Source organism: Garra rufa, chromosome 20 (assembly GCF_049309525.1).
Source record: "Garra rufa chromosome 20, GarRuf1.0, whole genome shotgun sequence".
In the NCBI taxonomy this organism is placed as follows: domain Eukaryota; kingdom Metazoa; phylum Chordata; class Actinopteri; order Cypriniformes; family Cyprinidae; genus Garra; species Garra rufa.
The window spans coordinates 10,330,229-10,346,332 of NC_133380.1; the positions used below are offsets into that span (position 1 = coordinate 10,330,229).

The window sequence follows — 16,104 nt, forward strand, 5'->3', positions numbered from 1 at the left end:
ATTTTTTATAAATTCAACTATTATTTTCTCTTGTGGATTGTATGTAAACGTATTTTATGTGAAATATGTTATTCAGGTCAGTACTAAATAAAAAATAACATGCATTTTGTATGATTCCTCTTATTTTGGTAAAATAATGAACATTTTGCAGATTCTGCAAGGTGTATGTAAACTTTTGACCTCAACTGTATGTAAAGTTTTAGCTGTTAAACTTTTTCCACTTAACAAATCAAGTATAAACCTCACAACAACCCAATGTATCACAAACACCAATAAAAGTATTAGGCTCTGTTTGTGTTCCTCCGTATCTGTCTTCTGTAATGAGGTGTGTGGATAAAAAGCTGTCAGCAGAAAAGCACAGGGCTCTAGTTCACCTCAGGTGCTTTGGTTAATTAGTAAAACACAGCCTGCACGCTGTTACCTGACAAGCTGTCAGTGAAGTCTGAGGGCATGACAGTAAAATAGCTGCAACTGTTCAGTCTCACAGGACTGAGACTCCCAAGGTAATAAAGCAGAGACAGGGCAGCCGGTACACAGGCCTGCTTTTTAGAAAATCTGACAGGAATAAAAGCAGGATTGCTATGGTTGAAACTGTACTACAAATCATACACAACGTAAGCTAAACTCATTAATAATAATAATAATAATAATATAAATGTGATAAATAAATCTTAAAATAGCGAAGGAAGGTATTTTAAATAATTTAAAATGAAAAATGTTTTAATAAAATATAACAAAATAACTGATGTTATTATTATTCCTGTTGCTATCTTAAAACTAAATGTGATCCTGGACCACAAAACCTTAAAAAGTCTTATGTAGCACAAACATATTTGTAGCTATAGCAAAAAAGTACATTGTATGGGTCAAAATTACTGATTTTTCTTTTATGCCAAAAACCATTAGGATATTAAGATCATGTTCCATTAAAATATTTTGTAAACTTCCTACTGTAAATATATTCAAACTTAATTTTTCATTAGTAATATGCATTGCTAAAATCTTAATTTGGACAACTTTTTCTGAAATATTTAGATTTTTTGCACACTCAGATTACAGACTTTCAAATAGTTGTATCTCAGCCAGATATTGTCATATCCTAACACACCACACACACCAATGAAAAGCTTATTTATTATTTATTTTAATAAATGATTATTTCATAAATTAGGTTGTTTCTTAAACATTACTTGACCAAATAAATGCCCTTTTCACACACTTACAATGATATTTAAGATATCTGTTAAAAATGTATTGTTTCTTCCTCTGATTCCCATGAAAAATCAATCATGAACACAACATTTTTTTTTATTAAAATGGCCTATAGTTTTGTCTTGAAATTATCTTGTTGATGAATGATATTTACCTTGATTTCTTTCATCTTCTTCATACATCATATGCTTCAGACATGCTCTTGAGTGCTGTCCCTTGGTAAACAAATACCAAAACTACATTTAGGAGTGAAAAACCGTAGACTGTGGTAAAAAATGATGCCACAACACAAGTTGTAAGTTTTGAAAAATGTATATAAATCAATTTCATAATGTATACATTGACGTTTGTGTTTACTTCACTCTTGATATTTGAGTTTTCCGCCGTAGGGAAATAATAACGAAGAATAACGAAGTACAGTAAATAGTGAAACTGTTTGGACTACAAACCATTGTGTTCATAATTTAAGATAATACTTTAAAATAATATGGTAAAACACACCAGTTTGCAATATCAAGCAGCAAAACGAGACCTCAAGCTAGACACATTACAAATGCCCGCTCCCGCGCTTATGTAAAAAATAAGGTGGATATATTTGAAAAGTAGCAAACTTATTAAACGAATCACTTGTTCGGTCCAGAGAATCGTTAATTCCTCTACTTTTATTTTGAAATCTCACGCTGACTTTTATTTTGACTCAATCCGGCTGTGACGTCACGTGGTTACTGTAGCTGCCTCCATGCTGGAGTTGATGTAACTGGCGTGTGGATTGATCATTGTACCGGTGTTTGCGATTCACTGACCGGATAAACGGCAAACAGACGGATCTGTCGGCAGACATGTCGTACTGCAAGCAGGAAGGTATGACTGAACTAATTTGGACCGTTTAAATTCATTTTATATCCATCTTTCACTGTCGTTTAGCGGTGCAGCTAATGCTCATGCCCTTAAAAGTCACTCTCACCAGCGAAGCTAGATAACATCAGTAAGTTATTTAATATTAATGAGTTCAAAATAATCTTTTCAGTTGTGGTCAAGTGTTTCGTGGTAGATTATTTTATATTTTATGTGTGCGAGTGAGTTTGGCGATAAATTATTAAATTAATTATGAAATTACAGACGAAAATTCGAGTTGACAAAAGCCAGCAAGCGATCAATAAAACATACATTTCTTTTGTAATACAATACATTTTCAATAAGTCGTCTATCTGGTTTATTATTATGATGTAGTCATTTGGTCATCATAGCCATTTTGTGTCATTTTACATGTAGCGGGTGCCTGCAAGGTCATAACCTGCGGAGTTCAGCCTAAAGTCAATTAAATGGGTAATTATGAGTAATGTAAATATTGTAATATAATATTAACCTAAACACACAACATTGCAATTGTTGGATTGTTAAATTTATTTAAATCTAATACAAAAAGAGACATTTATTTCTTACCTACAGACTATGTTTTTGAACAATCGTTTTTTATTTAATCTTTAACTGTTTGTGGATAGTTTTAAAAAGCGTTATTATTAATATATTAATGTGTAGAATATATTTTATTTTTTTATTGAAATATATTCAGTTTTTAAAAGTTTAATTTTAAAATGAATAAGAGTTTCTAATTTTTTTTAAATAATTGTGATTTTTTTTTTTTCATTTTCAGCTCAATTTTTTATAACTTTATTATTATTATGCAACATTGTTTTGTAAATTTCATCTAAAATATTTTAGTTCAGCTTTAATTCAGTTACCATACTACCAGTCAAGTTTTTAAACAGTAAGATTTTTTGTGGATTTTTTATGTTTTTAAAGAAGACTCTTCTGGTCACCAAGATTGCATTTATTTGATCCAAAGTACAGCAAAAACAGTAAAATGTTTAAAATGACTAATAATAACACACACACACACACACACATATACATATATATATATATATATATATACATATATATATATATATATATATATATATATATATAATAATAATAATAATAATAATAATATTATATTTATTTATTTTAAATAACCGTTTTATGTTTGAATATATTTTAAAATGTAATTTTTATTATTGTTGTCGTTGAAAACAGCCGAGTAGAATTTTTCCAGTTTCTTTGATGAATAGAAAGTTCAGAAGAACAGCATTTATCTAATTCTTTTGTAACATTATAAATGTCTTTAGCATTTTTTTGATCAATTTAAAGCATCCCCCCCCCCCCCCAAAAAAAAAATTACATTTTAAAATATATTCAAATAGAAAACAGTTATTTTAAATAGTAAAAATATTTCAAAATTGTACCTGTTTTTGTTGTACTTCGGATCGAATGAATGCAGGCTTGTTGAGCAGAGGAGAATTCTTTTTATTTTTTTTTTTAAACATCGAAAATCTTACTGTTCAAAAACTTTTGACTGGTAGTGTGTGTGTGTGTGTGTATGTATATATATATATATATATATATATATATATATATATATATACATACACACACACACTCAATTTTTTTTCTTAATAATAACTCTTGCTTTTCAGTGGCTGATTGTTCGATCTCCCCCTAAAACTATTAACATTGTGTAACTTCCTTCTTGTCTCTCACTAGGTAAAGATCGCATCATATTTGTCACCAAGGAGGATCATGAAGCACCCAGTAACGCTGAGCTTATCGAAGATGATCCGAATGATCCGTATGAGGATCACGGTAAGCCTTTGAACAGATATACTAATCCTAAATATTAATCCTTGAATAAAAAAATACCTTTTAGTGTAGTTATGCCAAAAACCTGATTCATCTTGTCCACATTATACTTATTTGTACTTTAATCCTACAGGTCTTATTCTCCCCAATGGTGACATAAACTGGAACTGCCCGTGTTTAGGCGGCATGGCCAGTGGCCCATGTGGACAACAGTTCAAAGAAGCCTTTTCTTGTTTCCACTATAGCAAAGAGGAAGTAAAAGGTTCCGAGTGTGTGGAAAACTTCAGGAGTATGCAAGAATGTATGCAGAAATATCCTGAGCTCTACCCTCAGGAAGACGACAGCGCCCCCTCTGGCGGGGCGGATTCTGCACCTACTGAATCCACTGACTCTCTCCCTACATCCTCTCCTGATTCAACACCAGCAGCCACAGAAAACCCAGCAGCTAGCTAATATTATTTAGCCCTCATTCCCTCCGTCTGCACCTCACAACAGAGACAGCTGCATTTTCGAGAATGAAAAGAAAATATCTAACTGTACCACTGGATCGATGCTCTTTACCTGACTGCATGATGCACAGAGATTTGGGAAGCCCTTATTTTTCAGGTTTTGTGATTTAAAATGACATTAACATGCACTTGAGGGACCTATAAAAGTGAGGAAGATCTGTATGAGTGACAGGTGAGTTTGCGCCATTAGACGCCATCCGGCTTTGTATTTTCTGGTTATTATTTGCTCCACAACCTAAGCTAAGCTTGTTTGACTTGTGTACAACAACAGATCAAAGGCCATTTGGCATTACATTACAACCACAGCTAAGCAGTTTTGAGAGTAAATACTCAAGTCTATAATCATTTCATGCGCTGTTTTTGTTGTAGAACATGAAGAAATGTTCTTATAAGTTCAAATGCATGTAGCCCAAGGTTACATACTAAGTACTAACATTAGAGGGTGTGAGTGAGTAAACCAGTAGCCTTACCTGTCAACTAATGATACATACATAATTGTGGGTGTTAACGATTATAATGGCGAAAGAACACCCTATAATCGAGCAGATCTTCTGTTTATCTGTTGTTCCAAAGACTGGTAGGTTTGGTTCAGTTGAAGTATCTTAAAGTATCATTGAGGGCTGTTTCTACATACGTTTTCAATAGTTAACATTAAACAGTGTTAAAACATTGCGCTGTTATCTGATCCTTTTTGTAACACTGAAATATGTTTAAGCTAATGTGGCTTATTGATATACTCAATCAATGACTTTTACAAATTGGGCTGTTTATCAAAAAGTGTCTGTTTGGAACATAAGCCTTAATTTGATCTTTTCATCTGTGATATATCTCTCTGAAAATTGTCTAAATCATGCATAAGACATTTTGAATCCGTTCATACGTTTTTTTTTTTTTTTTTTTTTTTCCATTTTTCAATTGTGTGACATTCAAATGCATTTTTAAAAACACTTGACTGAAATGTAGTAAGACAAGAAGCAAATAAAATACAAAACTGTGAATTAATCTCTCAAATGTCCTGTAGTCCTTTGGATTCACTGGCATGCGTTTATCATTTGTCCATTCGTATCTTCATGAAACTAGTTTTTGATTATGATAATCTAGAAACTACAGAGGAATGAGTACAAAATCAGTCTTATGAATTTCACATTCATGTCCTGTCATGTCCACAGGACAACAGCCATCAAGAGGAACTGTTATTTGTGAAGAGCCTTGCTTTTAAAGAGACAGTTCACCCTAAAATGAAAATCTGTCACCCTCATGTTGTTTCATCTTCAAAGTTATTTTAGTTTATTTGCACACAAAAAGTATGCAGTACTTGTAGCTTCATAAAATTATGGTTGAACCACTGATGTCACATGGACCATTTTAACAATGTCCTTACTACCTTTCTGGATCTTGAATGTGTCTTGAAGCTCTCAGGTTTCAAAAATATCTTGATTTGTGTTCCAAAGGTCTTTAATGAGGTGAGTAATTAATGACAATTTTCATTTTTGAGTGAACTATCCCTTTAAAATTACAGTTCTTTTGAGTGACTATTCAGTGCATGTTGCCATGCAACTACTTCATGAATCTTGTTTCTGGTAATTACCCACATTCCATTTCGGTTGCATCCGGTGGTCATGGTCTATTTAGGATCCAGCTGCCTGCTTTGGTACAATGGCATCATTTCAAGTTAGGGCTTTCAAGTTTGGGCAGTGTTGTGCTACTGTACATTTGGGTAAAGTCGTGCTCATAGGCAGCCTTGATGCAGTGCTTCTGTGACCTGAAAGCCCAGGATGGGGGTCCAGGGGACTACTAGACTCTGCATGGTGACCAGTAGCCGTCCTGAGTCTACTTCTTCAGGACCTGCCAGTAGATAGTTCCCACCTATAGATGGAGACAAAATAGGTACTACTGTAATGGCAGACTTGATTGAATCAAAGCTGTGACCTGAATAGGTGTTTGGTGGTGTACCTGGGTTGAGGATGGGACAGGTGCAGCCACGGCTGGTCCAGGAGAGCGGGTAAACACTGTGTGTTCCCTGGGAGAGGGGCAGTTTTCCAGAACGAAACACCTTCCTTACTTTCACCAGGACAACTGCGTGTGTGCCTTTATCATGAGCTGACAGCACGCTAGCTTTGATCACTACGAATGCCACAAACAGTCAATTCTTGATCAGTCAGTTTGGTCAATCATTAGATTTAAAGAGATAGTTGACCCAAAAATTAAAATTCTGTCATTAATTACCCTCATGTTCCAAACCTGTAAGACCTTTGTTCATCTTCAGAACACAAATGAAGATATTTTTGATGAAATCCAAGAACTTTCTGAGCTTTTCTCTCATGAATATGTGGCGAAGACTGACATGGAAGAGAAGTAATGTTGAGTAAAGTCTATATTTTTGCTTTATTTGTGCACATAAAGACATCTCGTAGTTTCATAATATTACAGTTGAACCACTGGATTATTTTAACCATGTCCTTACTACAATTCTGGGCCCTGAATGTGTCAGTGTTGCTGTCTGTGCAGGGTCAGAAAGCTCGCGATTTGATCAAAAATATCTTCATTTGTGATCCAAAGAAGAACGAAGGGGTTGAGGGTGAGTAATTAATGACAGAATTTTCATTTTTGAAAATTTCGAACTATCACTTTAAATGTTTGAATAGCAAATGACAACAGAATCAATTCATAGCATAAAATTATGAAATTCTGAATCAAAGACACTAAAAGGCCTCACCATATGTGTGTTTCATCTTGCAAAGATCTGACACACTTTTCAGCTTCTTTTCCTTACAGCTGCACTTCCCTGTAAAGAATTCACATGAAACATTTCAGAGGTTCTTACACATATTAACTATTTAATGTCATGGTCACAGAAACTGTTTTCCACAAATAAAAGGAAGGCCTTTAGGATCATTAACATTGAATGCAATCACATATTTCTTAATGATAATGACATTTTCTTTACTCCAAGTTCTCATTACTGCATTTGATTTTTAAGATGTACTGAATTGTAATGTGTTACAGTAAAGACAATGACTTTTTATGTATTTTATTTTTGTAATAAATTAATGACAGTACAACACATACTACCAAGATGTATCAATACATTTTTCATTTAAATAATATATAATTAAAATGATATAATAAATACACAACAATTCCAAATTTTAAATGAGAAAGGATGGATTAAATTGATCAAAAGTGATAGTAAAGACAATTCTAATGTTACAAAATATATATTTTTTAGAACTTTCAGTGTTTTCAACATTCTTGAGCATCAAATCAGCATATTAGAATGATTTCCATTTTCCAAAGAATCATGTGACTGCTAAAAATTCAGTTTTCAATATAGGAATAAATTATATTTTATAATATATAAAAACAGAAAATATTTTATTTAAATTCACAATAACATTAAACAATATTACTGTTTTTACTGGATTCATGATAAAACAAATCCAGTCTTGGTGAGTGTAAGAGACTTCCTTTAAAAACATTTATAAATTCAATGGTAAGACTTTAAAAAAAAAACTGTCATTGCATGAAAAAAATGTCACAATGCAAAATTAATCATGGTGAAATATTTGTAATTTTTCTTCTCTTTTGATTTTATTAAAATACAGCAAATGTTAAAAAAAATATATATATATATATATATATATTTTAGGATTCTTTGATAAATAGTAAGATCCAAAGATCAGCATTTATCTGAAATAAAAAGCTTTTGTAACATTATACACTATACGATTCAAAAGTTTGGAGTCAGGGGGAAAGAAATGATCAAAATTAATACTTTTATTTAGCAAGGATGCTTTAAATTAATCAACAGTGATGATAAAGACATTTATAATGTTACAAAAGATTTATATTTAGATAAATGCTGGTCTTCTGAACTTTCTATTTATCAAAGAGACCTGAAAAAATCTACTTAGCTGTTTTCAACATAATAATAACAATAAATGTTTTTTGAGCAGCAAATCAGAACATTAGAATGATTTCTGAAGGATCATGTGACTGGAATAATGATGCTAAAATTCAGCTTTGAAAACAAAAAAATAAATAAAGGAATAAATTACATTTTAAAATATATTCAAATAAAAAAACAGTTATTTTAAATAGTAAAAGTATTTCAAAAACATTACTGTTTGCTTTTGCTGTACTTTGAATCAAATAAATGCAGGCTTGGTGAGCAAAAGAGACTTCTTTTAAAATAATCTTACTGTCCAAAACCTTTTGACTGTTGAGTGTAGATTTGTGTGATTCACCCATTTACATTATACATTATTCATAATCATCTCAGGCTTACATTTGAAAGAATCCCATCAAAAGTCATATTTCTGCAAAGCCACATCCTAAAGTCACATTTCATGCTGTGGTTTCCCACGTTTTACAATAGGCACTGTTAGTGTGGAATGTTTTGTTACTGTAGTCAGCTCACCTGTATAATACAGCGCAGAGACAGCCAGTTCTTTAGGCCACACCCTTTCATCCTCTTGAGGTTTAAAGTGGGACAGTTCAGGAATTTTCCCACCAATTGGTACATTGTAAAGCTTGACACTGCCTTTGCTGTTAAAGGAAAATGATACGACAATAAAAATCAACAGTATGTCAAAATACCCATCAGGTATGCAATTAAAATCAACTTGTTTTAGTTTCAAATCACTAATAGTATTAGACAGGTTTGAAAATGTAGTCTGACCTGTCTAGGCAATGACCCGTGATGGGATCACAGGTCAAAGGGCACACACAAGGCTTGCAGCCCTCCTCTCCAAAACCCCAATACCCTGGTAGACAGTGGCTGCAAGTGGTGCCGCCCACACCAGGTTTACAGTGGCACTGTCCACTTCTAGGATGGCACCATGGTGTTCCTTCGCCGGAATGTACTGGCACTGAACCAACTGGGTCACACCAGCATCCTGCCAAAGGAAAAAAAAAAATCTTTGGTCTTTGGTCATGGGTTTATTAGCTCTTCACATTGCTTTTGAGTTACTTTAGTGAATAGAGTCACACTGCCACCAGTAGGAGGCAATAAAAGACTGTAAAAGACTGAAGTTGAACCATTTTGATACAAAAGAAAGTTCTGAGTGGTTGGTAAAATATTGTAAAAATTTAAATATTGAGAAAACCACCTTTAAAGTTGTCCAAATTAAGCATATTACTAGTCAAAAATAATTTTTTGATTTATTTACAGTATGAAATTTACTAAATATCTTCATGGAACATGATCTTTACATTATATCCTAATGATTTTTAGCATAAAAGAAAAATCTGTAATTTTGACCTATACAATGTATTGTATTGTAACAACCTGTATTGTGGTCCAGAGTCAAATATTTTAGAGAGAAAATTAATACCAATAAATCATGCACAATAATACCATGAATATGCTTCAATAAAATAAGTACATACTGGCCCGGTTTCCCAGACAGGGTTTAGACTAAGCCAGGATTAGACCATAGTTCAATTAGGACATTTAAGTAATTTTTATAAACATGCTTAGAAAAAAACCTTACTGGGGTGCATCTTGAGACAAAACAAAGGCACTGATATATTTTAAAATCAATCAGTGCAATTTTATTTCAGTTGAAACAACTCAGACTTACATTTTAGTCTAGGACTAGGCTTAAGCCTTGTCTGCGAAACCGGGCCACTGTGTTTAGTTAGGAATAATTATTTAGGGCACAGCTCTTTGAGATCTCATTGTCTTTTTCTATTTGTTCCTTCTTTTCTTTCGAACCGTCTTACGTGTGCAAGCATGCGGGGAGTTGAGGGGTCTGGCAGGGTGGCGGTGGTATCCAGGGCGACATCGCTGGCACCGGCGGCCCACAGTGTTATGCTGGCAGTTGTCGCAGACGCCCCCGCTACTGCCCCCTGTGGACAGCCAAACTCGACGGGAGAAGTGGCAGCTCTCTGCGTGGCCATGACATTCACACTCTTCAGAAACGAAAAGAAAAAAAAAAACACAGAAAAAAAGTTAGGGATGAATCATCCAACTATTTGGTTAGCTTTGTTTTTTATTATGTTCAGCAGAAGAAAGAAACTCGTACTCATTTGAAACAACTTGAGGGTGAGTGAATAATGACAATTTTCATTTTTGTGGTTCTTAGATGTGCCTTAAATCTCTCCTGGGTTAGAAAGTGCCACTATTTATGACATGATAAATTAGCACAATTTCATTTTCAGGGATTAACAAGGATTAAACGAATTTAAAGGGATAGACGCAAAAATGAAAATTCCCCCAGGATTTACTTTCCCACAACCCATCCTAGGTGTATATGACTTTCTTCTTTCAAATGAATACAATCAGAATTATATTAAAAAATGCCCTGGCTCTTCCAAGCTTTATAATGGCAGTGAATGGCTGTTGAGATTTTGAAGTCCAATAAAGTGCATTTATCCATCATAAAAAGTGCTCCACATGGCTCTGGAGGGTTAATAAAGGCCCTCTGAAATGAATCGACACGTGTAAGTAAGAAAAATACTAAGGCTGTTCTCGACAAAAGATTTTTCTGGTCGACTAGTAGTTGTTCATTTTAAGCATGAGTCGACTAATAGTCGCACGTTTATTAATAAACAATAAAATCATAATAATTAAGTCTTTAATTGCCTACATAGTCTAAAAAGCGCCCAATGCACGCAAAAAAATTTGCCATATCGCACTAGCAGACATATTGATTATGAATGCATCAGGGAAAAACAGCAAGAAGACTGCATTAATGTTTTAATAATTTATTGATAAACTAGCGCTTTCTTTGTTTTTGGCTTAAGAGATAAAGTAAGCGACTCCACAGTAGTTGATGCACCTGGATGAATGTTTCATACAGTTTACATGATCTGAGAATATTAGTTTTTTATTTAAATTGGTTTATTTGAAAGTAAACATTTCACTCTATAGATATATTTTTTATGTCTGTAAGGCAAGTATACACAGAGTTTCAAAGTTTTACGCTTAAGTTCACAGAGACAAAGATGGCAGAAAGCGCATCCTGTTTGCTTTATTTATTTTACAAAAGCACAACGTTTCGTTGTAATTCTGAGTGCACACAAATAAATGGATTCGAAAGATGTATTACTTTATCTGTATGACCAGAAATGACAGTGAGTGTGCTACTATTCAGCTTCCACACTCCTAAGTGTAAAGTTGCTACCATATACATCTTTCAGATGAAAAGCCATATTTGTGGTTAATGAATGATGGGCGAGTGTTTGGATGTCCTGCCCGATGTACTATATTACCACATGGACCAGCCATTAACTATCTGTCCGTCACGGACTGCGTGACTTCATTACTTTTTTTTTTCTTTTTCCTGCATCTAAACGACTAATAAAATATTGGTCTCTTCTCATCAACTAACGGTTAGTCGACTACTAGGGGGCAGCCCTAAGTAATACCCATATTTACAACTTCATAAACTGTAATCTCTAGTTACGTCTGTTATGCGCTCATTCACGAGAGAGTGGCATTACAGCGGATGATGTAGGACGTAGAGTAAGCTCCGGTGAGGTGAGAACCAAGTTCTTCTTGGCCTTTATCAAAATCCTCTAACATTTTTCTTTACAAATCCTTGTTTTGTACCTTTAGATTGTGACCAGTGTTTTGTTTTCCTCTGCTCTCTCAGTGCTTCCGCATTCGTTACTTACTCCTACGTCATCCGCTGTAACGGTTTTATAAAGTTTTAAATAATAAACATTTTTCATACATAAAGATATCCTTTTACTTTCAAAAGGGCTTTATTAACTACCTGGAGCCATGTGGAGTACTTTTTATGATGGATGGATGCATATAGGTGTCGTATACACCTAGGTTGGCTTGAGGGTGAGTAAATCATGGGGTAATTTTCATTTTTGGGTTAACTATCCCTGTACGGCTGTACAGTAAATGCACTCACTCTGGCATGGGTTGCTTTCACCGCTGCTTCCGTTGGCCGCCCTCCAGGGCTGGTCGTTGTAGAGTGCGGCACACCTCTCGCAGTGCTCGCCCGCTGTGTGGTGGGTACACACACACTTCCCAGACACCTGCGCTCCAGAAGAATGATTAACTTTCAGTTGCTGCCCATTCAAGCCTTACAAAATACATATAACAGCCACTTCCTATTCCTGTTCCTAAATACTGGGTGAGTTCTCATACACCCTCCAGTATGCAGAAAAAGAAACAAGTTGCTTTACATGTTCGCTTTGTCATTCATTCTGTCATTTACACATGGTATGCTGTTTGGCCCATAAAAACACTTTCAAAATGGACACCCTTACCACATTACTGGGTTGCAGGCTATCTTTTCCTTCATTTTTAGAAAGGCAATGTTCAGCATGGCCATGACACAAACACGTCCCTTTAGCCAGAAGAGAATACACAGCAAATGGGGATAAATCCAGAGGATCGGAACTTGGTGTCGGAGACAACTTCTCCGGGACACTTCGCTGGTTCTTTGAGATGGGACACTGTTGAGATTTTAAGAGCTGTATTCGTAAGTTAGTCACTGTTAGACGGGTCAGTCCCTCAGGACTGTAGGGATCAACAATCCCACTTCCCAATCCTATGGACCGGAATATGATCTAGAAAACAATTAGAAACAAATAATTATGAATTATCATATTTACAGGAATAATTTACAAAAAAAGAAAGATGTTTTGTGGTGCATTAGAGACTTTATTTCTGTCCTTACCTCTCCTCTGCTGCATGGGATTGCATTGGAGTATCTGGAAGTGCAGAGAGATCCTGGATGACTGACATCATCAGGAAGCCCGAACATCTCTGTGCAGTTCCTGGCAAATAGCTTTAGTGTCTCCCAGGTCTGGCCAAAGTCTTGTGAACGCTCCAACCTCATAGCAGCAGGACGTGGGGAACGGAACAACATTACAACGTGACTCATGCAGAACCGTGACTCCAAGTCAAGACGGATTTCTTCCTGTTCTCCAGTGGCCGCTGCTGAGCCCCACCAGGTATCTGGATGAAGAAACGGGTCATCGGCCATGAGGGCAGGAGGATGGAGCTCTGCTAGACAGCGTGGCTGGGTTGGCAGGCAGGAAGAGCTATTAGTGCAGCAGCTAGTCAGCGTGAAAAGGGTCCTGCCACTGGCCAAGTTACCCAGAGGAGGGCTGCAAGCACGGCCAACACATCTGGACTCTGTGTAAAGGAGGAAACATGCACACGCATTCACAAACAAATCCAGGGAAACTTTCATGCTGATGATTTGAAATGCACCGTTTTTGAACCGCTGTACTTCTGTAAACACTACAGTCAGGTTCTGGCATGTTACAGCACAATGTTTGACAACCTGAGCCTTTAATGAACCTCACAGTAGGGCATTCGCACAACCAAAAACTGTGTCATTTCTCCTGCAAAGACTGCAGCACTGCAACAGTTGTAAGACATGGCAACAAACATTTAATATCATGTAAGAATTACAAAAACAAGTAAATAAGAACATGTTATACATTTTGAATATAAAAATGGATTTTGAAAAAAAGAAAGATAAATTGTCCACTAACCTGTTATCCAAATCTGAAATGAATTACACAGCTTAAACTGACACTCTGACAATTTGATTATTATTACAGGAGAAATGTGGTTATTTTAATGGCTTCATTGTCTTACAAAAGGCCAAAATAGTATTTGGTAATAGTTTAACATAATTTTCTGTTAAAATGTAATTAAATCAGATTTAAAATTCATAATATAATGCTTAAGACATCAGTGGTTCATGTATATAATTATAAGCATAAATATATATAACAGTATATTAATAAAAGTTTAAGGATATAGATAAACAGACGGACGGACGGACAGACAGACAGACAAACAGATAGACAGATAGATAGATAGACAGACATAAGGAAAGACAGACAGATAAACAGAAAGACAGACAGATAGACAGACAGATAGATAAACTGACTGACAGATAAACAGATAGATAGATAAACAGATAGACAGACAACTGACAGACAGACCAATAGATAAACAGACAGACAGACAGACAGACAGATAAAATGACAGGTAAATAAACAGATAGATAGATAGATAGATAGATAGATAGATAGATAGATAGATAGATAGATAGATAGATAGATAGATAGATAGACAACTGACAAACAGACCAATAGATAAAAATAAAGACAGACAGACATAGATAAACAGATAGATAGATAAACAGATAGACAGACAGACAACTGACAGACAGACCAATAGATAAACAGAAAGACAGACAGACAGACAGATAAACTGACAGATAGATAAACAGACAGATAGATAAACAGATAGACAACTGACAGACAGACCAATAGATAGACAGACAGACAGACAGATATATAGATAAAATGGCAGGTAGATAAACAGACAGATGGATAAACAGATAGACAACTGACAGACAGACCAACAGACAGACAGACAGACAGACAGACAGACAGATAGACAGATAGATAGATAGATAGATAGATAGATAGATAGATAGATAGATAGATAGATAGATAGATAGATAGATAGACCACCTGCTCTCCATCACTTACCTGTGAAGCTCTGCAGGAATCCAGGAAATAAGATCACTGCGCACTTGAGTATCACCATCACAAACTGAGCACTCCGAAGAGGTTTCATGTTTAGCAGTCTGGATGTAAAAGTAGGTTAATTATCCATAATTACAACAGATAAACCATCATGTCCCAATGCATGGTCAGTTCAGTTTTGAGCTCCTTCAATGTCTGTTTGAAAGAAAAGTTTGCAAGACAAGTTGCAGGAAATCCAGCTGCTGGTAATCCATTTTCATCGTGAGTCAGTGAGAAAACTTTTCTGATGATGCACCTGTCCAAACGGCACGCGGTTCATTCTCTTAATGTTTTTGCGCATTCAAATGAAGAGCGAACTATGATGCTTCTGTATTAAGACATGACAGTCCTTTCAAACCAGAGGTAAAAGAGGGTTAAAAACGCGCAGGTCACTCTGGTAATAATAGCAGTGTATCGCTCCTATAGGTAACGCGCAGCGTTGTTGCAGCTTCCCAAGAGCACAGATGACTGACTGTGATCCACTGACCTGAATCTGAAGCATTGAGATCGAAAAAGAGCTCTCTACTGCCCCACAGTGGAAGTGCAGTTCCCTGCCGACACCAAACAAGTGATCTTGATTACTTTTTGTTCACTGTACCAGACATGATTATCGTTGCGATTCATAGCACTGAACGTCTTATAGTTAATTTTTTAAACAGTAAGATTTTTAATGTTTTTTTTTATTAAAATTAGTCCCTTCTGCTCACCAAGCCTGCTTTTTTTGATCCAAAGCACAGCAAAAACAGTAAAATTGTGAAATATTTTTACTATTTAAATTTACTGTTTTCTATTTGAATATATTTTAAAATGCAATTTATTTCTGTGATCAAAGTTACATTTTCAGCATCAGCACTTGATCCTTCAGAAATCACTCTATGCTAATTTGCTATTTAAGAAACATTTATTATTATTATTGTTTTTTATCAATATTTAAAACAGCTGAGTACATTTTTTCAGGATTTTTTGAGAAAGATCCAAAGTTAGGCTTTATCTAAAATAAATAACTTTATATATATATATATATGTTTTTTTTTTGTTTGTTTTTTTTTTTTTACTGTTGTTTAGCAAGGATGCTTTAAATTGTTCAAGCGTGATGATAAAGATATTTATAATGTTACAAAAGATTTCTATTTCAGATAAATTCTGTACATCTGAACATTCTATTTGTCAAAGAAACCTG

The 16,104-nt window shown here is 34.9% G+C and overlaps 2 protein-coding genes across 2 annotated transcripts; one reads left to right on the forward strand and one right to left on the reverse strand.

The window, feature by feature from the left end:
- The first annotated feature begins 1,913 nt into the window (after positions 1-1,913).
- chchd4a (coiled-coil-helix-coiled-coil-helix domain containing 4a) lies at positions 1,914-4,356 on the forward strand. The gene is made up of 3 exons (XM_073825608.1): positions 1,914-2,073; positions 3,799-3,897; positions 4,028-4,356. Exons 1-3 carry the CDS (start codon positions 2,052-2,054, stop codon positions 4,345-4,347), a joined length of 441 nt encoding a protein of 146 aa, XP_073681709.1. The 5' UTR covers positions 1,914-2,051; the 3' UTR covers positions 4,348-4,356.
- Positions 4,357-6,116: 1,760 nt separating this feature from the next.
- On the reverse strand, positions 6,117-15,373 carry LOC141293581 (netrin-4). The gene is made up of 10 exons (XM_073825607.1): positions 14,889-15,373; positions 13,049-13,509; positions 12,636-12,938; positions 12,275-12,401; positions 10,131-10,319; positions 9,085-9,301; positions 8,824-8,951; positions 7,120-7,188; positions 6,357-6,527; positions 6,117-6,269 (listed from the first exon to the last, which is right to left on the reverse strand). The coding sequence occupies exons 1-10, from the start codon at positions 14,974-14,976 to the stop codon at positions 6,133-6,135; spliced, it is 1,890 nt and encodes a 629-aa protein (XP_073681708.1). The 5' UTR covers positions 14,977-15,373; the 3' UTR covers positions 6,117-6,132.
- Positions 15,374-16,104: the final 731 nt, after the last annotated feature.

Coding starts and splice junctions, on each gene's coding strand:
- LOC141293581 (XM_073825607.1), bottom strand. CDS start 14,976: ATGAAACCTCTTCGGAGTGCTCAGTTTGTGATGGTGATACTCAAGTGC. Junction 12,402..12,635: donor GCCTGCAACCCAGTAATGTG/GTAAGGGTGTCC, acceptor TCTGGAGCGCAG/GTGTCTGGGAAGTGTGTGTG. Junction 7,189..8,823: donor CTCTGCGCTGTATTATACAG/GTGAGCTGACTA, acceptor AATTCTTTACAG/GGAAGTGCAGCTGTAAGGAA.
- chchd4a (XM_073825608.1), top strand. CDS start 2,052: ATGTCGTACTGCAAGCAGGAAG. Junction 2,074..3,798: donor GTCGTACTGCAAGCAGGAAG/GTATGACTGAAC, acceptor GTCTCTCACTAG/GTAAAGATCGCATCATATTT. Junction 3,898..4,027: donor TGATCCGTATGAGGATCACG/GTAAGCCTTTGA, acceptor TTAATCCTACAG/GTCTTATTCTCCCCAATGGT.